Raw genomic sequence first — 21,749 nt, forward strand, 5'->3', positions numbered from 1 at the left:
AGAGAATTACCAATAGCACACCACTGGTGGCCTTGAGGCTGCTGCCTCACTGCAGAGGTGAACATGGAACAGAAGGGTTTTTTCCCCCAGCTGTAGTGCTGGGGATTGTGAACTCTTTGATAGGTATGTCCTGAGTAAGTCTTCTCCTGAAAAAACCTGCTGTGCAGTACTGACAACTGATGACAAGCCTGGGGTGCTGATAAAACCCAGCTCAGCTTTGTTACCTGTGCCAAGTTGGCTTCTTGTCTTCTGCTGCTGTCCTGGACTCAACTTCTCCCCTAACCACGTTGAGTGTCTTTTAACACCAGTCTGTTCCAGGAGAGTGTTTCAAAGAGCCCTGAAGCTCCTGTAGGCTCTGGCAAGCCAGATTTTGTGAAGTATTTCAAAGCCCACATTATGCTTGGAAACCATCGAGCTGTCAGCAGGGTGAAATCAGTAGTGGATGGCAACACTTGTTTAGAGCCTTAATTGCCCTTTTCACAGCCATCTTTTCTACCTTTTGTGGTTTTGAAGTGTCTCAGACTGGGGCCTGCTGTTAGTGTCCTACCCAAGGAATCGTTTTTCTTTATATATCAGGGACAGCATCCAAAGGTGATGATCTTGCCCTGAAATGTGATGCTTTAGGTGAAGGTCATGCCAGGGGCTGTCCAAACAGGATGGACCCAAATGGAGCAGCCCTCTGAGTGTGGCACAGAGGATGTCAGGCCAGTGATTGCTTTTTTTTTTTGTCCATGTAGTGCATCACAGGCACCAAAATCAGCATCTGCTGAATTCAGTATTAGAGCTACTTGGACTTTCCCATGACTTTGTTGCCTTTCCTCCCAAGATTTTCTTTACTGCTTGAATCTCAAAGCAAGAGCTTTGTTGTGTGTATTATGGGTTTCTTTTCTGGACACTGATGCATCTGGGCTTAGAATTCAGGGTAGACAATGCCAGAGGTGCCAGCAGTGTGCCTTGGCTGCACAGGGAGTGTCCCCACAGCTGGATTTGGCACGAGGCCGTTGTCTCCATGCAGCTGCTGTTCTCCCAGCAGTGCTGATGGCCATCTCCTGCCCTGCTCCTGCCCTCAGGAGGTGCTGCCCCCCCTGCCTGACCTCCTTGTTCCACAAGAATGATCTGCTTTGCCACATTCTTCAGCTGCTCCAGCCCTTTGTATGGGACATTACTTTCCCTTTCCCTAGTCCTACCAAGTTACACTTAAAGCCCATGGTTAATGGCCCAAAACAAGGCTCCCCTGGCCTTAGGAGAGGAGGTGGCCTCCTGGAAGGATGCACCTGATGGGAATCTCTTTAGTTCTGCTGCTCTTTCCTTTCCAGGCTGGTGGCTGAGAGCTGGTGATAAGGGAAAGTGATGGAATTGAGGAGATTTTTAACCTCCTGGCCCTCTTAGCTACATGCTACATTATCCACTAAAAATAGTTGCTAATTCCACCTTCTGGGGGAACCTCAGGCACAGGCTAAAGGATTGCTAATATTAGTGGTTGGCTTTGCTGATAAAATTAACAGTGTGAAAGCTGTCTGTGAGTGCTGAATTCTTTCTCCTCCTCTGCAGCCTCACATCCTTTAATAGTTTTCTTCTGTGTTGAGATTATAATGGGAGGAGGAGAATTTATTTTTAACATTAATAATACTATTATTATTATTTTAAGTGTCCTTAAGATAACTCGGTGTTTCTCTAGTTCAGGCTGTAAGAAGCTGTGTACCTTGAGAACTTTCAAAAGATTTATTTGTCAACAAAAGCTAGAAAGGCTCAGTCAAAATTTTTACTGTGAGAATGGTCTAAAGAAATATTTTCAGTGTGCCAAATGAACTTACTATTTTTTGGCTTTAGCTTTAATATAAGTAGAGAACTCTCTGATCCCTTTTAATTTAGGATGAGTGATTTTTTTCCTTTTCAAAATTCTGTTTTTATTGAAACATCCAGACCATGTTTGACATCTGGTTCAATTTTAGGAAGAAAGTTCTGGGAGAAACTTTGTCACTCAGGAGTGCTGAGGCTATGACAGCACGGTCTAAACATTGGGATGTGCTGCAGCCTTGAGAAAAGCCTTTCTGACTCTGTGCATCTGCTTTTCTTGGGCTTGGAAAACTTCATTTTTTATATCCCTGGCAGCAAAATGGAGAGGTGCCCAGAAATGTGCTTGAGCTTAGAGGGAAATCCAAATTTAACACAAGCTTTTCTAATTCTTTTACTTCTAAAAATGTAGTCAGAAAATCTTTTTTTAAAGCAGTCAACCCCAAATAATGCAGGGATTTTTACTCTGTTAATTTCCCAGTCCTCATCCCTTAGAGGAAGGGAATAACTAACTAGGTTTGATATTTGCTTAAGTGGAGAAAGGAATAAAAAGTTCCTAACCTCTTGCTCAGGACAAGAGTTGTCTTGAAGGAGAAGCCAACATCTTTTCAAAGCATGGAGCTGTTGGGATGCACGATGCCAGAGACTCTCCCATCCTGTCTTATCATATTCATCAACCATCCTGTTGACTAGAGAATTGTTTCTGGCTTTCTTCAAAGCCTCTAGGACTGTCTTATCAATTCTGAGCAAAGCAGGAACCCTCGAGTATGCAACAGGATGGCTGCATTGCAGAATCTGGAGCGTGTCTTGCTTTTTCCACGAACCGCTGCATCTGCAGGAAAAAAACTGGAAGATGTACTTAAAATACCAGCTGTTCCTCAGTACTTGGGAGTTCTTTATTGCCCCTTTTTACAAACTTCTCTCCTCATGTGACTTTAGAAAGGGCAAAATCAAGTCATGAAGTGATGGCCGATTTCAACAGCATTACAGTTTCTTGCTTTCTTGATTTATAGGTCTTTGAGAGTTAATCATCATGCAACTCACAGAGAGTAGTTTTATGATTTCTTAATCTTTTGTGTACACTAATTTTCTTTTGGCTAACTGCTGAAGGGAGACATTTGTTTCTGCAGGGCATCAGCTGTGTCTGAAGCACAAAGCTCAGGGTTAAGAGAGTCCATAATTACCCAGATGCGTGGGCTTGTTCTGTTCATCACCATTTAGAAATGTGGATCTGTCATCTTGACTTTCAAATCGAAAATGTAGCCATAGGTTAATCCCCTCTGCCTGCTCAGGTTGCACCTCTGCAGGCAGAGTGGCACCAGCATATGTTCTGCTTTTCAGTGTTTCTCTGTTTGTGTTGTTCTCAGTTATGCTTTGAATGTTTGCAGTACTTACATGGGGGAAAAAGTTCTTTACCAGCAGAATTATTTGGTCTAAATCACTTCATTGCAAAAGAACAGAGCATGCATTCAGTGCTTTTAACCTGTCTCATTCATTGCTTTTTTCCTTTTTGAAGACAAGACACTTTTCCTCACTCCCTTTTTGTCTTTTCCCTTGCAGCATCAGCGAAAGCTTCCTCACTGTGAAAGGTGCAGCTCTCTTCCTGCCACGAGGAAATGGGTCATCCACACCCAGGATCAGTCACAGGCGCAACAAACATGCAGGTGAGTGTGGTATCGATGGCTGGGGCTTGTCTGCTGAGAACTCACCTCTCTTGAGCTCATTCTCACCTGATGACACACGTTTGTCTGACCCACGTGTATTAAAGCCTGACCTGCCAGTCTCAATGCTGATAGGAAAGAAAGTTTTCAAAACTCTGCTGTTCAAACAGGACCCTCAAATGAGTGACATCAGGGCAGCAGTCATGGCATGGTGGAGACTTGAGAATGAATGCCCCACAAAATATCATCCTGTAATTTTAGTATGAGAAAGGGAGGGAAGGACTGCCTTCCAAAACCTTTGTGCACTGCAGTGAGAAACCTGAGTTTGTGATACAGGGTGAGTAATGGTCCTTCCTAATCTGAAACGAACCGGTTATGATGGAGGAGAGGGAGGAGGCTTACCAGACTTACCTCTACGTGGGGATGAGGAAACCTCTGAGCAAAGTCAGTGTGACTTCTCAGAGATGTGAGCAGAGTGAGTAATAGAAAGTCGGTTATAATTCCACCTCCTTTATCTGCTGGAAGTTTGATTTGTGTTTTTGCTTTCACTCTCTTTGAAAAGTTGCTCTGAATATCATAACTCAAACATTTCAGGGTAGGGTTTTTTCATTGGCTATATGGTGCTTAATCACTGGTGGTATTTTACAGGCATCAGATAGTGTGGGGATTTTTCCCTTCCATAAAGCAATTGGCAGGAAACAAAAATAAATTGAGACCTTCAGATGTTTGCAAATGGGACAGAGATAGAAACAGAAACAGGAGTCAACATGCTTTGCTAGAAGGTGACCAGGAAAAATGTGACTTGGTTTGGTTCCAGGTGTATATCCTTTTGTACTTTGACACCATCAGACTGTCATCCACCTCTGCATCTGTCAGAGTTATGTATGTGATGACTGGCCACCTCAAAATCTGTTTGCAAACATATTTATAGAAAAAGTTTAAGTCAGAAGGCATTTAATTATATACTTCCACTCAAACATAGCACAAGCAGTACCCAAATTGCTTTGGTGAGATGCATTAATTACCAGTTGTCAAAAGAAAATGTTCTGAAACTTAAATTAAAGCTGGCCTTTCTGGTCAAGAATGAAGTGAAATGTCCTTTGGTGTGAAAGTAGAGTGAGCAGTCTTTAAAAAGTTTCTCTCAGCCTGTCTTGGTGTTTAATCTCTCCAAAGTCCATTGCTGAAGCCCAGAGTCCCCCTGGCACTGCTGCCTTGGCTTTGCCTCGCTGAGAAACCCAAAGATTTTCCTGCTGAACCTCTGCAAGGCAGCACAAACAGCTGTTGAGTCTCTCTGCTTGCCTCATTTACTTGCTCCAGCTGATTTGCATGAGGTCTGGAGACCTTGGTGGAAAATAATTGCTTGTCTAATCGGCCCAGAGCTCTTGGAAGCCAGATTGCCAAGGAAGCAAATCCGGTGTGTTGTAATTGCTTACAGCGAGACGTTTGGTGCTGCCGAGGCTGGCTTGCCTAAGGGGTGGGATTTTTGTTCTTAGAAGACTTATTTTATTCCTGTCTCTTCAGTTTACAGGGTGAGATTTAATGAGGCATCAGTGCTTGTCCTTTCCTCGGTTTCCCTGTCTGTCAAGTGATGGGAATGCTCTAGTGGTTTTTTTATGATGCTTGGAGGTTTCACTGAAGAGAGTCCCTCGTCTGAGTGTGCACCAGATTTCTGTGAATTTTTCTGGTATCAGCACACCAAGGCACCGGGGGATCAGTGTGTCACCTTCCTGAGCAAAACATCTGTGCCACCAGAATGAAATCAGTGATGTGGAGAGCGTGGCTGGCACAGTGTGTGCAGCTGCCTCCTTTCTGGGACACCGATAATCCATGCTCAGCTTCCATCCCCATGTGCGTCGTGACTTATCTCTGGCACACAAAATTAGAAAGGGGTAGAGAGCAGACAAAACTTTCCAGTATGGAATTGCTGCCTATAGATGCAATAGTATTTCAAGTGGCTCCAAGAGCATTTTCTAGGAAGGCTGACTGACCTTCCTGACCTGCCTTTTGAATTCATCAGAGGCGCTAGAATCCAGCGTGAAGAGTGAATGGGTAACAGGAAATAATTAATGCTCACACCCATTTCTCTAATCACACCTCCATCAATGGGAATCATTGGCAGATTGACTAGATATGGTGCCAGCTGTCCATATTCCTCTCCCTGGGTGGTCCTGTGCCACCTGGCAAACTTCTGTGGGATGGTGGGCTTGCTTTTCCACAACAAACAAGCCAGAGGAGGCCAGAAAGGGATGTAACTTCCCTGGGGCTTTTGCCATCTCTGGAATACTGTGAATCACTTTTCAGATCCCACCCTTGCCCATGCTTTGCACCTTGCCTGCCAGCTCAAGGAAACAAAAGCATCTGCTCAGCACAGGACAATGTGATAGGAAGCAGCAGCCCTGCCATGACTGCCAGCAAAGCCAGCTCTTCACAGGACAGGATGTGATATCTTTGTGCTGATTCTGGCATGTTAAAGCCTTTCCTTTGGTTTTTCTTAATCCAGGAAGTTTACAAAATGCCTTGTGTGTTTGGGGCTGAAAACCCTGCACGTTGATTAAAGCTGGCCAAGGAAGCAATCCTTTACTTTCCAGCTCTGGAGATCCCAAGGCTGGCAGGGGAACAGGGAGGAGGAGTGTGGTAAACTTTCTGAGGATGAAGGATAATGGAGCTCCTTGGCTGAGCTTTGCAGAAAGGGTTGTCATAGAAACTTCTTCTCTTTAAGTATTGAGATAATCCAGTAGTCCAGGTGATTTTTTTTTTTAACTCGGGAAACTTTGGCTTTTAAGAAGTCCCTGAATTGCTGGCAGCAATAAGTAGGAACTGCTACATTTTGGAGAGAGAAAAAGCTGAGGTGAAGCATCTTTCATTTCAGACTAAGACACATGGAAGCTTCATGAGTCAAATACTTGCTGAGCTCTTTCAAGCTGTGGGCAGGAGGTGCAGGGGGACCTTTGCTTGTTGACTGACAGTTCTCAGCAATTCCCACTGCATTATTAGCTGGAACTTGCTGGAACTGAGCAGTGTTGTCAGGATTCTGCACTGGTATTGACGTGGGGAGATCCTGTCATAGCAGTCCTGGCAGAACAAGCACCTGATGGATGACTTGGCCTTCCTGAGTGCCCTATCTCCATAAATAATTTCTATTTAGGGAGGCTCGTGCCAGCCACTCCCGTGCTGGGAACAATGTCCATGGGCAGGAAGCAGCTTCAGGTGCTTGTGGCCGGTGATACTTGGTGATTTCCCTGGCACTGCTGAGTGCCTCAGTTTTCCCACCCCCAGTTAAAAATTCATTCCCAGAGCATTGACTCATTCTCCATTTGCTGAAATGCAGTTGAAGGAGGAAGGAGGAGCAGAGCAGGGATTGCAGTGTCCTGTGTAACCCACTCCATGCGAGGGTGTCTCTGTCCCATCCAGAGAGGGGCTGCACAGCCCTTCAGCCTTGCTCTTCCACCAGCTATAAAAATCATTTGGAAACCAGGTACTGTCACTGGGCAGCCTTTCCTTTCTTCTCCTTACCATTTTGGTATTTCTGGATACTGCTCCATGTCCAAGCTTTCCTTATTTCTGAGAGTCTATGAAATAACATGGATTCTGGCACCACTGCTGAATCAGAAAGGGAGGTCAGGGGGATTAACCAGCCTTCCTAGAAAAGGTTCTTGTGGCTGATCCTGCTGAATATTTGCTCCTTGCAGTGTTGCCTAAACTCAGCTTCCTGGCTGTGGGGGAGTGGGAGAGGGGGGAAGAGTAAAGGCTTCTCTTCTTGCTGATCTGTGCCACCCACCTGGCAGCCCTGCACTCTCCTTTGTGGGAATGCAGATTAATTTTTCCATGTAATGATTGAAAAACCAGCCCCTTGCAGGAGATGTTGCTGCTGGCTGGTACTCAGGGGATGATGTTGGCTCTCTACATGCCAGGAGCAGTGCTGAGAAGTCAGTGCAGCAGTGCTGACAGAAAATCATCTCTCTTGTCTTTGAAATGCTTGATGTTTTAGGAACTTGTGACACTTGTCTCTTCTTAATAGGACTTAAAATCACAGTCATGCACTAAATTTAATTCTCCTTTATTTTTCCTCAGCTTCACCAGGAAAGCTGTTGCAAGTGTTTTCTAGGAAAAAAATATAGGTGTTTGATTTTTCAGGTGGCAGTTCTTAGCTGCTTTTGGGTGGGGTTGGTACACAACCATAGGTGGGCACATGCTGCCCTAAAGCAGGACTAAATCTCATTCCAAGGAGAGTATACTTTTGCCTGGGTAGTATTTCTGCACTGAGTATTAAGCTGGTGTAAAAGCAATGGCAAATTTCTTGTTTGGAGCACGTGGTAGAATGAGATGTTGAACCACAGGATGGGGTCCATTTCTAACTAGGTTGACTTGTCTGTCAAAGGAGCAAAGAGTAGTGAAACACTGTTTATTTCTGTAAAAAAAACCCACTGAATTTAGCAGGAGAGAACATGGTGACACAGGAACAGGTGAGCACACAGAGCAAAGAGCAGCTGACTAAGAGATGACAAAACTCCCATCTCTGAGTAGGTGGGAGTGACAGTGACGACGCTCCTGGTGACGTGTCAGGTTTCTCAGTGGACATTTGCTCTGGCTGGACAGCCAGGAACTCGCATGTGATTTTGAACTATTTTTGTGCATTCACCTTGCCCTCTTGCCCGCAGGGGATCTCCAGCAGCACCTGCAGGCCATGTTCATCCTGCTCCGCCCAGAAGACAACATCAGACTGGTAGGTTGGCTTTCTGCTTATCTCCTGTGAACCAATGCAAAGGTTAAGCACCACTTGACAAACACACCTGTGTAACTCAGGCAAGCAGTGGTGTGTGTGTGTGTGGAGTGGTTTCATCAGCAGGTTTGGGGAGCCTTTGCAACCACAAAGGTAGGAAAGCAGCTAGTTGTGAAAGGCCTGCTTTGATTGTTCAGTGAGACAAATTGTATGGCTAGAAGGTTGTCTTGAAACTGAGTATCTGTGCTCCCAAAAAATATTGTAACAGTTGCCAGAGAGGATGGATAAATGATCTTGGTGTCCTGTTTAAATCAAGAATAGGTGACTTATGTTTGACCAGTGTGAGTGAGCCTGCCCTGTGAGAGTTCAGTTGTGTTCCTCACTCTGCTGTCCTGATTTGTGGCATCCCAAAAGGCCATGGCTGAACAGGTGGGAGCATGCAGGACCCCGTGTAGCCATGCACCTGCACTGAACCTTGGCCTTCTGCTTTCCTGGGCTGTCGCCTCCTATAAGGATGTAAAACGAGGCATTGCTGTTCTCAGCATTGATGCACAGCCCTGAAGAGCTCCAGAAGCCAAATTTAAGCAGTGAGGAATTTGCCTGGGACATGTTGAAGTGTTCTACAAGGCCAGGCATGACTGCAGTGAGTCTGCACCTTTCAGCACTCAGTAGCCTGAAGTTTGTTTCCTGTATTTTCTTGGTGCATCTTAGCAACCTCTGCCCAAAGAAGGACTGCCAGCATCCCAAGTGTTATTCCCACACCTCTGGTTTGCTGAATCCTCCTGAGCTGTGCTGGAGATGGGCTGATTGGATGATTATAGCTTGGAAACAGCCAAGGTTACTCTGGAATGCTTTAGGTTCCCGAATGACCACAGAAAATAATTTGCCATAAGCAAGCCAAAGGACCTCTCTCTTAAATTTTGCCAGGCACACCTTGCTGTCACTAAAATTTCAGTGAAAGTGATGGGCATGGGGGTTCTCAATGCTTTTCAGAATTCGAGCCAGGGTTAGAACATTGGAAACTATTGAACAGGGCATTGTTCAGCAGTATCACTGGCTACATTGTGTGATTTGGGACAAATTAGCCTTAACAGCTGAATAAGGACTTTGTGGGCTGAGACATAAACCCTTTTGTCCAGAGCTACATTTGGAATGCTGAAATCTTGCATGAGGTTAAGTTCAATAGTCTACTTGAATTTAATTGATTCTTGACGAACGAAGGGTGTGCAGGGCTGCAATGGACTCTCTCATAAAACAGCAGATACAAGTGAGATTTGAAATATAAACACTACTGACAGAAATGCGTTCCCTTCATTTTCTTGGCTGCTGTCATTTGGAGGGCTGGCTTCACAGCTCAGGGGCCAGCAGAGGAATCTAATCCTCTAAAAACCTAGACTTAAAATTTGGAACAACTCTTGTTTCTTGGAGCTGTTGGCAGAGGTTTTGAGCCTTCTGTGAGAGCAGGATTAGAGCCATGGTAAGATCAGTAGGAAGGAGGAAAAGGAGTTAAGAATGCAAAGTGATTGAATATGTTCCTGTAGCTTAGCAGAGCTGGGAACTTGAAAGTTGGACACACACTTCTTTTGTCTTCAAATCATTTATCTCCATGAGAAATGTGTTCTTGTATGAAACACCTACTGTTGTGGAGCATGAAAGGTCAGTATGAACTTCTTGGAATGTGCTGTTCATAAGGGCTGGTGAAATATCACATCATACTTCTGAATGATACAAGAATGCAGCAGAAGATAAAGTTGGCTTGAGTTCAGGTGAGCCTAAAACTTAAGAAGAATGTGGCTGGCCCTGTTTTGACCAGACTACAAATAACCTTCCCAAACTCAGGAGAAAGCTCTGTATAGATGAGCTGGTTGAGAAAGAACTTTCCATCTCATCACAGTCCCTGAAGCCAGGCCATCCTCCCTACAGTAACTGGGATTCCAAATATCTTCATTTAAAAGGCATCAGAGCACTTGGTGTGCTCCTTCTGAGAGGTGAGCTTATGAACTAGCACTTCATGGAAAGGTTAGAGCTTCATTTGTGGTTTGAGAGGCACGCTGGGGCTCTAATAGCAGCTTTAGAAGTTGGCTGGTTTACAATGTCAATTCTGCTGTTTTAATACTCCATTAAATTTAGCAAAACACATTATCTGCCCAATCATGGTTCTTAGCACTTTGTGCTAAGGGTATAAGTGTTGAACCCAGAGATTCACACTAAGCCATGCCCTGTTTCTCTTAACTGGCCTCTGAAAATCCCACCCTGCCAGTGTGTAGCTATGTGACCTTTGCTCACTGTTTGTCTTGCCCTGTTCTAAAGGGTCTTGTATCAGGACTTCCCATTACTGCTGGCCAAATTGGTTTAGCAAAGTAAGTTAGATTTTGTTAATCCTCTTGCTGCTGGACTGTCCTCAAGAGAAGCAGAACAGAAACTCCTGTGTGGATGCCCCAGACATGGGGCAGCTGTGTCTGTCTGCTCCCATTTTAGGCAAGTCTGTGCTGATTATTGAGGTTTGGTTCCTAATGTAGATAATTACATTAATCACCAAGACCTTGGTGATTACTTGCTCTTCTAGGTTGAAGAGCACCTTTCTGTTTCCCCACAAGTGGTTAGTTCTAGAAACAACCATCTTTGGGAGATTTGCACCTTGAAGGACTGACCACTTTGATCCTCCGTGTTTCCAAAGGAATCCCAGTGACTCAAGAAGCAAGAAGGAAAATAAGGCTGGTTTTAGCATGACTTATCCTAAGGAGATGGGGTGGGGCACAGTCTCTGGCTGTACAGAGCACGGCTGTCTGCTGGCATCAGCATTTGGGTAGTTTCTGTTGGTCTTTGGTCCAACTGGGCAAGTCTGGAAGACTCTGACAGCACTGTCTCCTGCCTGCACTTGCTATTCCACCCCATCACCAGAGCTGCTGCTCCCTACAATGCCACACTCAGCATTCCCTGCCACAGAGCACTCTGCAGGGATGGCGAGCTCTGTTCAGCTGCCAGGCACTGGTTTAACCTTTGTTGCAGACTCCACCACGTGTTGTGGTCAAGATTTCCCAGCTGCTGGTGGACAGGAGAGCTCTGAGATCAGAGGGGGCTTCCTCTAAGCTGGGAGGTGCCACTCTGACCTCAAGGCCAAGTTGTGAACAACTAAAGGAGCATATTGGGAAGAGCAGCCTGCTCCTGAGAGATCTCACACAATAGTTAATTTCTTAGCTTTTTAAGGATGATTGTTTTAACTGGGGTCTCTGAGCCAGGACCTCCTATGAGGGCCCCCAAGAGATGTCTACACAAGCCATGGCTTGGGAGTTTGAGGAATTTGAGTTCAGTTTGTGGAGGATGTCAAACACCACTTCAGACTTCAACCACTGGGTTGCAAGGAATTCAGGACCCAAGTCCTGTTGCAGCAGGCAGAGATCTGTGCACAGTGCAGGGCTGGGCTGGGACAGCTCCTTCTCCCCCTGTTTGCTCTCTGCAGGCCCTGCTCAAAGTTCAAGCAGCAGTTTAACAATATGGTAAACACTGAGGCCAGACAGAGTATTGGGGTTGGATTGGGCCATCCAAAGTTAAGGTTTAGTGTGCAGAATTAAGACACTTCCTTTCTAGGGATGTCCTAGTTTCTCTGGTTGGGATCCTGTGACTAAAATAGCTGCAAACAGCTCGGAGCGGAGTCCAAAAAGTGTTGCAAGTAAAGGCTGCTTGCTGCAAGTGTTGATAAGCAAAACTTTCAGTGCTGGGCTCCCTTCCCCAGGCTTCTCACTAACCAGCAGTCTGTCTGCAAGACTTCCTGAGTCCCTTCAGTTCTCACTTCCTTGTGGCTTCTGGAGGAGCAGCTCACCTCGGTGCAGCCTTCCAGGGGCTTCAGCATTGGTCTGACATTCTCAGTTTAAGTTCCACTGCACTCTGAAAGCTCTCAGTAATATTTGATTTGGGGGATTTTGGGCTGAACACCAGTCCTCCTAGAGCTCTTCTGGCACTGGGGTACAAGTGAACAGGGCAGGAGCAACAAGGCACGATGACTTTCACCTTTCCTGGGCAATCTGAACCAGTGAAGGATACAGCTTAGTCATAGGGATATCTTTTCCTGCCAGGTGTAAGGCAGTACGATTGCCAGAAGAATTCAAAGGGCCAGCAGGAAACCATGTATGAATTAGGTCCTGGTTGTCTGTCCAGCTGCCTGGGAAGCTGGTGGAAGGAGACTTCTTGGAGCTGTTGTAGCACACAGTAGTTTAAAGGAAAGCTCTGGTTCTTGGGACAAAGCCCTCTGAAGGTGAAGGTTCAACACCCATCTGTCTCACTGATGGTCCACAAAGCTCACTGGGCTGGGACCAGTCAGAGGGCTGGCTGTAGGTTGCTCAAAATCAGCCTTGGTGGGACAGAGCAGGGCCTGCAGCCAGGTGTGCAGAGTGCACCAGGAAGATGCCAGCTGTTGAGGAGGGCACTGTGTGGGAGTGAAGCACTGGGACATCCCTCCCAGTCCAGGCTGCATCACTGCTTCTGTGCCTGCCACTCAGCATGAAAAAGTGCCCTGTAGAGGTCATAATGTGTGTTTTGCTGACTGCACTGCTGATCTCTTCCCCTTCTTTTCTTCAGGCTGTAAGACTGGAAAGTACCTACCAGAACCGCACTAGATACATGGTGGTGGTGTCCACCAATGGCAGACAAGACACGGAGGAGAGCATCGTCCTAGGAATGGATTTCTCTTCCAATGACAGGTACTCAGAGTGTCCAGGTGCTCAGCCCCACACAAGTTAACTGTAGAAATCATTGTCTGGTGTCCTGTGTTTTCTGGGGATAGGCTGCTTCAGCTTTTCTAGCCTAACATTTTTCTTGAGATTCAGAATTGCCTTTTTTTATTTCTTGAGAGGAGGTGGTAAATGTGAAGGGAACAGTGCAGGTCAGCATTTCCCTCATTCCTCCAAGCATCAGGCTTCTGTGAGGATGTTCAGTGCCTCTGAATGCTAAGGTTCCCAAGCCCTGCATCTGCACACCAGAGACAGGGACAATCTTCATGCAAAGAAAGAATAAGGTGCAGTTAGAGGAGCTGGACCTCAGCATTCAGGAGAACAGGTAATAAATAAGAGAGGGACTGTCAGGCAGTCCCTTGCCAAGGTCATGGCACAAAGGCCTGATGGCAGTGTCAGGGTTGGTGATGGCAGATCTTGCACACCATGTGCTGTCCCCAGGCAGCAGTGTGTCATCAGGGTTTAGTGCCTCTGCTTCATTCATTTAAATTCCTGCTGACCTTTCCACAAGGCTGCAGAATGTGGCTGGGAAGCAGCTTTTGCTGCTGGAGGGGCTGTAAGCCAGGTGACAGCAACCCAGCAGCTTCAAGGGCAGAAACTTCACATTTAGAAGGGGACAGTGGGCACTTTGGAGAGGGCATGGAGGCACATGACTCTCTTAAAAAGAGTTTTAAGTAAACCTTGGCCTCTATTGGAAGACAATCACCTGGATATTCAATTTTGGAAGGTTTCATACTCATGCTTACTTCTAGCACAGCTGCTACAGGAATGAGTCTTGCTTTTGACACTAGTTGGAATAAATTACTTCCAGGTCGTTAGTAGGATCACTAGAAACTATTTTTTAACTATTTGGCTAAGAAATTGCCTTCCAAATATTGCCTGCTAGTCACAGCAGCCACCATGCTTGGTTTGGATGCTGAGTTTGGGTGATACCTACTAAAATGGGGGACCAGCTTGATGCTGCCCCTGGTTCCTGTCTCTGCTCATGTGTGCACAGCTGTGACTCAGAGATGCTCTTGCCTTGGGGCAAGAATAACTTGTCCTTGCACAGGTTGCTGTGAGCTTGGGATTCACTGTTGGCTGTGATGTACCAGCGCAGCCACCTTTGATAACTGAGAGCTCACTGGTATTCAGTCTCTAATAACACAGCAGGGTCATTTTAGCTTTCTGCTGGAGTTCCTGGGCTTCTGGATGGTCACTGTGATCTGCCCTCCCCAAGCCCACTCGGTATTTATAACTCCATGTAGACTTGTTGCTATGGTCTCTGATAAGCGCTCGCTGAACAGTATCACTAAAAATACCCCAGCCACCTTGGGAAGCCTTTTAAAAACACATCTTTCCATGAGCTCATCTCATGTTGTCAACAGAAATAGCTGCATGCTGTCTCCTGGTGCTGGGCACCAGGCATGTGCACTTCCAGGGCTCCCTGTCTGACCCTCCAAAGCCTGGTCTCTCCCTGTTCCCACTCTTCTCTTAAGCTGGAGACTGGCAGATGTACTGGAACTGCTGGAAATCTGGGAGCATAAGAGCAGGAGGCAGTTGAATTCAGTTCTTCAAGATGCTGCTTTGATTATGGAGCAGATTTGCAGCTTTATGAGCTTCAGCTGTTTTCATTTAACGACATGGAGGAGGTTGTGTTGGGTTCCCCCGCCCCTGCCTTTTTCCCATCACTTGGTTTCTGCTTTTAACTTGGCTTTTTGCTCAGCTTTACAGAAATTCTGGGGCACTGTGAGGGCAAACGAAGCAAAGCATCTGAGAGAGGAATGGGATTGTCAGGAGGTGTCTGTATGGCATGGCTGTTGTGCTCATTCTTGAGGGCAAAGAAGGGTCAGGAGTCAGCCACAGGTGATAGGCTGAGATTGCCAACTTGCCATGCTGCCAGTCATCCTGCTATTGCACTGCTCTGCTCCCAGTCCCCAGCAGCTGTGGCTGAGGGACAAACAAGAAAATAAAGCTGTGGATTGCAAAATCAGAGCTAGAACCAAACCTCCTGAGCCTGAGAGGGATTAATCTGTAAAGAAAGCCTTGAGCTGACCAAAGACTGTGAGCCCCCTCTGACCTTCTGCACAAAGTTCAGTTGTTTTGGATCCTGTTTGCTCTTCTCCTGGGTGTGTTAACCCTTTAAGCTTGCTTGAAAGGATAGTGCTGTGCCCTGAATCTGGTTAGTGATCCTTGCCAGGCCCCTGTAGAACAACACTGGCGCCGTTTGTCTCTGAAGCAACAATGGGATTTTTCTTTTTCCTAATGAATACAAAAATATGCAACTGTTGCCATGAAATTAGAATAATAACATGGTGCTGTAGTAGATAGACTGACTTTCTCTTTCTCACTGCAGTAGCACTTGTACGATGGGCTTGGTGCTGCCTCTCTGGAGTGACACCTTGATCCACCTGGATGGGGATGGGTGAGTGCCTTTTGTGTTCTGTGTTAATACAACTTAGAACAAGGTGTATGGGGAAGGATTCCAGTGCTTGCAGAGCCCTCACAGGTCCAGCAGCCCTCCTCTGTTGACCTGTATCAGGTTAGTAGGCTCAAAGGCCTTCAATCACAGTGGTTGTGGCAGGGAACACCAGTAATTGACTTATCTGTGAATAAACACGCACTGAGACAGTGGCTTATGTGTGTGTTTAAGCTGGAGTAAAGGAGCTTTTACTGGAGAGTGGGTGTGTAGTGAAAGCTCCTTAAAGGGATCCTATTATGTGTTCCTCCATCATGCTTGCAGCAGGCAGCACTCAGCCCAACATAAAGCAAGAATGATGTTTCTCTGCCAAATAGACACCTGACTTGCAGACTCCTGTTTGTGCCAGTTACTCAGGCTGTCCAGTGCAGTGCATGGAATGACTTTTCTTTCCTTGGTAGCTGCCCCAGGATCTCTTTAGCTGGACTCTGTTGCTCCCAGCTGTGGCACTGAATTTGTGTTGCCAAGGTAAACAGCACAGCCCAGCACTGTCCCACTGTCTTAGTTTCGTTCCCAAACAGCAGCTGCTTAAAGAAGTTATCTTAGAGCTTTTAGTGTGCTATTTTCATCTGTTTGCTAGCTGAACTCAGCAGTGTATGCTTAGGGCTAGACCTTTGCTGTTCTAATGTGCTAAGACTATCAGTTATTAACTAAAAAGTGACTTTTGGGAAACATTTTTACTTTGCCTTTTTTCTTCTCACCAGAGGGTTCAGCGTATCAACAGATAACAGGGTGCACATATTCAAGCCCGTGTCTGTACAGGCAATGTGGTAAGTACTTACTACAGACTGTCCCAGTGATCCTTTTTCCAGATGTTTTAGCTGCTTAAGCTCTTAAAAACCAGGTGCTGCTTTAGGTTACTGTGATCTTGAGACCTCCTTGAGCAGCCAGAAGTTTCCTTCAGAGACAGGGAAGGAAGTTTGGTACCAAAGGAAAAAAGAGGTGTGAGTGCTGGTGTACAGTGGCTTTGTCTCAGCTGAGGGCAGGAAGGAATAGGGTAATTTTCCTTGCAAAGAGCTGCTGCTTTGAGCCCAGAGTCACATTGCCTTGAATATATGTTTGAAATATTTTGAGATATGCTCATTGTGATAGAGGAAAGAGAAGCTTGCTTGCATTTTTCTTTCCTTTTAGGGTGGTTCATGTAGTGATCATGAAAGTATTTCTGGCTCGAGCTTCTTTGCATTGCAAAAATACATTGCCTGCCAGCGATGCTGCTGTCACCCCAGTGATTTTGACCTGGATCCTTCTGATCCCAGTCAAAGATTTAAAATAAGCTAAAAATAGGAGAGGGGGATTTGTTTCCCAGCAGCAGCTGAAGAAACTTCTGACATCCCTCGTGCAGCGAGAGAGGGCAGACACCTAAACATCTCAGTGCAGTCCTGAGCCCTTGGTTGTGCATGTCTGATTGCTGGGTGTTTCTGCCCTGCACACAGGACAGCTGATGGCACAGTAGGAGCTGTCAGCACCCTGTCTTGGACACAAACTCTGTGCATCTTATTTAGGGCTTGGGTATTTGCAGCAGATTTTGGAACCAGAGACAGGGGTGCCTCTGCCCTCTTGAATTGTGGGCACCTTCACTGCTCTCCAGGCTTGTTTTGGCATGCTCCAATTAAGACATGCAAGCTCTGGCAGCGTGTGGGAATCCACAGCCTTGCAGGACAGCCTCGTGCACAGTGCCAGGGGTTTGTACCAACTGATGGGACATGAACAGCATCCTGAATTTGGCTGCTGCTTAGTGCTTGATAGTGCCTGAGGAAGAAATAATAAACTGACAAATGTTGTTCTCTTGCTAGGTCTGCTCTACAGAGTTTGCATAAGGCTTGTGAAGTGGCAAGGAGCAACAATTACTATCCAGGGAGCCTCTTCCTCACGTGGGTCAGTTACTATGAGAGCCACATCAACTCGGACCAGTCGTCAGTCAATGAGTGGAACGCCATGCAGGACGTGCAGTCCCACCGGCCCGACTCGCCCGCCCTCTTCACAGATGTGTAAGTTGGGCTGGCTCTGCTGAGCCACTGCTTGACTGTCCCCAGATGAGGACAGTTTCCACAAGAGATTGCTCTTAATTAGGTATTAATAAGGAGAAGCTTCCTGTTCCATGTAATAAGTGGACTCATGGTTAGGTAAACACCAGCACTGGAAGTTTAGCCCTCCTGGGGCTCCCTTGCGTCTCCTCTGTTTTTAGTTTAGTTGTTTACCTTGGGCTTTGCTTGCAGACCTTTGCTTCTGCAAGGTAAGTCCCATGTTACTGGTGAGAGAGGTGTGGTGTACCTCAGCCTTGTCTCTGCTGGTTTTGTCCTCTTGTTCCAGGCCTGGAAGGAACAGGTTTCTCTGGACTTTGCTCTTACACTGGCACGTGTCTGAGCATGTGTTTAGGCTAACATGGTCTTTTTATCCTTACTCAGTTCATTTTGCTGTAAAGTGAAGTGTTTATGTATGGACTTCAGGTAAATGGGTAGACAGTTCAGAAAGGCAAAATTTATAGGCTGTATCAACATTCAAGGTTTACTACCCCTGTCATTAGTAACTGCTGATGGTACTGATACCATATAACCTGAAAGGTAGTGTGTGACCCGATGTGGTGCCAAGTGTGAGGGTTTTCACTTGCCCATTTTATAATTACTTCACTGGCCCCAGCTGCTTTCCCAGAATAATAGTGCCTTTGGTTGATTTATGCTCCCAGATATTTCCTGTTGCTGGAGTCTAGTGAGTGAATAATGATGCTAAGCAGTTGTTCAGCTGTGAACAAGTCTTCACACTTGATTGTTTTTTAATGTACAAGGCGGGTGGCTGAAAAGTTTTGGCAGGCTGACAGATTAATATTTTCTTGTAGCTTTTCATATATAAATTTTATCTAACCCACCCTTTCCCTGGTGGCACCTTGAAATTGAATGATTTCCTTGGGACACTTAAACAGCATTCTCTTAATGGAACCCTGAAATAATGCATGAGATTGAAAGAACCAGGAACTTCCATAATTTTTATTTGTGAACCACCAGTTGAACACTTGTAAGGTCCATGCCCTCCCCAACCTGGCAGCCTTCCAGAGAAAGGGAAAGGTGGTGGGACATGTCACTGCTGGGTCCCCTCTAAAGATGCTGGGTGAGCCAGCTCCGTGCTGCTGCTCTGCTGCAGCTTCCCCTGGTGTTACTCAGGCTATTTTTGCAGCTGGTGATAAGGCCCCTGGCAGCAGAGGCGGGAGGAATGCAGAGGCTTAGCTGCCCTCGTCTCTCCATGTAGGGAGTTTTGGAGCTGTTACCTTTCCAAGAAAGGTAGGGAGAGGCTTAGATATTGCTCCAGAGGGTATAATGCAGCCTTCCCAATTTAAATTTTACCAAATACCAGGGGTTCTCTGGATGACTACAATGGATTAGGAGCATTCAGTTGGTGGCTTTTATATACAACTGTGAATCTAAACTGGGCTTTACTGTCACCTGAATTCCCTCCAGAGGACATGCCTGGGGGAAGTAGTGTGAGAGTCTGAGGCTCTACAGGGTATGCAGTCTATACCTATTTTAAAAGTGTCATGAATGCAGTTTGTTTTCCCTCCCAGTGACTCTGTTGCTTTCTTCTGACAGCCCAACTGAGCGGGAACGCACGGAACGGCTGATTAAGACCAAACTAAGAGAGATCATGATGCAGAAAGATTTGGAGAACATCACCTCAAAAGAGGTGAGTGGTGAGGGTGCAGCACTGGAAATGCTGTGGTGCAAACTAAAGAGCCCTGTGCTTCACATGACTTCCTTGTGTCCCTCGTACCCATGCAGATCCGCACGGAGCTGGAGATGCAGATGGTGTGTAACCTGCGGGAGTTCAAAGAATTCATTGACAATGAAATGATAGTGATCCTTGGGCAGATGGACAGCCCCACACAGATATTTGATCATGTCTTTTTGGTGAGTCTAACAGTGAACACAAAAGTAAACACTCCTAATACTTTTCACTATGGGTTGGTTGACACAGAGGCCTCTGGAGGCAGTAAAAGGAATTCTGAAGGAAAGGTTGGTTGATCCTGGGATCAATTACTCTTAAGACAGTAATGAACAAGAACAGCTTGGCTTTTTGGCTGTGCTAAACTTTGCCATGCAGCACCAAGCTGTAGACCCTGTACCCAGTGGATTGAAGGGACAAGGTCTTAATTCTAACAGTTTCTCAGAGCTGTTTCCATTGGTGTAAGACCAGTTTTGTGGCTTTAACTGTCCAGGGTACCCACATGCCAAGTTCTTGTGTTTGGGGAAGACATAACATAACAAAGAGGGAGGAGAGCTGTGTGACATCCAGGTGGAATGATGCTCTTTTAACATGGAAAGCTCTGAGTTTGTGTGATCCAGGAGGAGCAGAGTAACATAACAAAGAATCCTGGAGATAAGTCACTTAAGGAAACATAAACATTTTGCTGTTTAATGTTTTGCTTGCTTAGTTGCTGCTGGGGCCTGTTTTAATTACTGCAGCTCCTTCTGGTGAGTCAGCGCTCTGCTGGATTTCCCAGCCCTGGAGCCATGGACACAGGTTTGGTTGGGCTGTCTAGCCTGTGAGGTTGGATCAACTTTAAACAAAGCCATTCCTCTTGGACCAGCTGCTCTTTCCAAATGGAGAGGGCCTCTCCCAGTCTCCGGCTCAGAAGGGATGGTCTCTGTTAGTGTGAGCACTCCCAGGACATCGTGTTGGGGTAGAGCCAGGAAACTTGGAAGCACCTAAGATGTAATGGATTTTTTTTTTTGCAGACTATGTGTTATAAGGAGAGAGAGGGACCTGTTACAGGCTTATGGTGCTGGCCAAAAGCTGTTACAGGCAGCTGGATGCACTGCAGGGCTTGGAGTCTTGGCTCTGAGTGCATTTAATAGGGAGAAAACCTTTCAAACAAGGCTTGCAGGCAGCACCAAGAAGAGCTGTGGTTAATGTGTGGAATAAAAGTGTTTGCAGAGCAGCTGCTGTGGTGAGGAGCAGTGCTGCTGGGGCTGGGCACCAGCTTCACCCAGGAGCGTGTGTGCTGCAAGGCAGGGTTGTGTTGTGAGGGCTCAGAAAGGCAAGGAGCTGTTTCCTTCCAGGTGGAGGCAAGAGCCCTGTGGGATCCCATTTAAGGAGTGCTAAAAGAACTAAGCAGGAAATAAGAGAACTGATGATGTTGGTACTTGTGGATCAAAGGACAGGAGAAAAGGCTTTCACCCCTGCAGCATTGTTCTCCCTACCTGTGGAAACTGATGGTTCCCAGGCCTGAATTAAATTGTTGTTCCTTGACTGAAAGAGAAAACATTAAACTGAGTCTGGGCCTTGGTAAATACAATCATCTTCATCTGGATCATCTTTCCATTTGGGAACCATTTTAGGGCAGGGAAGCAAAGAGCTTGTGCACCTTAAATTTTGAAGGAAGCCTTTACACTAGGAGTGGTTTTGTCCTCAGTCAGGTTTATGTTTGAGCAGGAAGCAAGCAGCTTGGAGGCCCTGTGTGTGCTGCAGAGGAGAGGGTTACCTAGCCAGGGTTAGTTAAATGTCTTCATTTCTCTACTCACACAGGCTTTGAGCATGGGGAGAAGAGGTGTAACCCAAGTGAGCTTAGGTGTTGCTGCCTTTGATGTTCGAGATGGGTGTTTTGTGTATAAACAGCACCTGGATGGCTCTTAAAATGCAGGCAGCTTCTCCTCTGTGGGGCAGAACTGGCAGCAGCCTCCAGGGAAAGGGTGGGGTGGTCCTGTCTTGCTGAGGTTGATTTGTCAGCAGTTTGCAGGAAGCGCCAACACTCAGTGCTGGGCTCCTGTTGGCAGAGCTGCTTCTTGTTTCAGAAGGGATCTGGTTAACGGGGTGAGACAAGGTGCTGAGCATCAGTCCTGGTTACCACTTGTATTCCTCTGTGCTCAAAGGAGCCCCAGCTCTCCAACCCTTGGCTGGTCAGCTCTGGTTCACTATCCCTCCCTTCACCAGTTGCCTGGCCTTGCCTTCCTTCTGCCTGATTCGTCCCTTTGCATGTTTTCCCTGCAGGGCTCAGAATGGAATGCCTCCAATTTGGAAGATTTGCAGAACAGAGGGTGAGTAGCTTCAGGCCATCAGCTTAAAAGCAAGAGCCTGGCCACACTTTTCTATGCAACAAACTCTATTCCATACCTGCTGCGTAACCTGAGTCTTATTTAAGGGATTGCAGATCCAAACAAGCTCTTGCTTCCTCCAAACTCCTTGTCCCACAAACAGGCACCTTAACGTAAAAGGATTTTACCCTGACCTTGACTAACGTCCCCAAGGCAAACAAAGGAAAGCAGCAAGCTCATAGCTATAAGTAGTAAAAAGCTGCAATTACTGAACTGGATGCTGCATAGTTGGCTCTGTGCCCTCAGCCCCAGCCCATAGTTCTGGACTGATTACAGAGGCACTTAGGACCTCCAGGCTGTGCAGGAAGG

The 21,749-nt window shown here is 46.4% G+C and overlaps 1 protein-coding gene across 2 annotated transcripts in view; it reads left to right on the forward strand.

The window, feature by feature from the left end:
* Nucleotides 1–21,749, forward strand: part of SSH2 (slingshot protein phosphatase 2) — a 90,553-nt gene that overhangs the window by 54,596 nt on the left and 14,208 nt on the right. For both annotated transcript variants that reach the window (XM_077188832.1, XM_054647109.2), the window contains 9 exons: nt 3,355–3,458; nt 8,114–8,178; nt 12,751–12,872; nt 15,238–15,306; nt 16,065–16,130; nt 17,154–17,348; nt 18,939–19,032; nt 19,128–19,256; nt 21,337–21,383. In XM_077188832.1, coding sequence (XP_077044947.1) covers nt 3,355–3,458; nt 8,114–8,178; nt 12,751–12,872; nt 15,238–15,306; nt 16,065–16,130; nt 17,154–17,348; nt 18,939–19,032; nt 19,128–19,256; nt 21,337–21,383 — 891 coding nt within the window. The remainder of the gene's footprint in view (nt 1–3,354; nt 3,459–8,113; nt 8,179–12,750; nt 12,873–15,237; nt 15,307–16,064; nt 16,131–17,153; nt 17,349–18,938; nt 19,033–19,127; nt 19,257–21,336; nt 21,384–21,749) is intronic.

The sequence above is a fragment of the Agelaius phoeniceus genome, chromosome 20, assembly GCF_051311805.1.
Source record: "Agelaius phoeniceus isolate bAgePho1 chromosome 20, bAgePho1.hap1, whole genome shotgun sequence".
NCBI lineage: Eukaryota > Metazoa > Chordata > Aves > Passeriformes > Icteridae > Agelaius > Agelaius phoeniceus.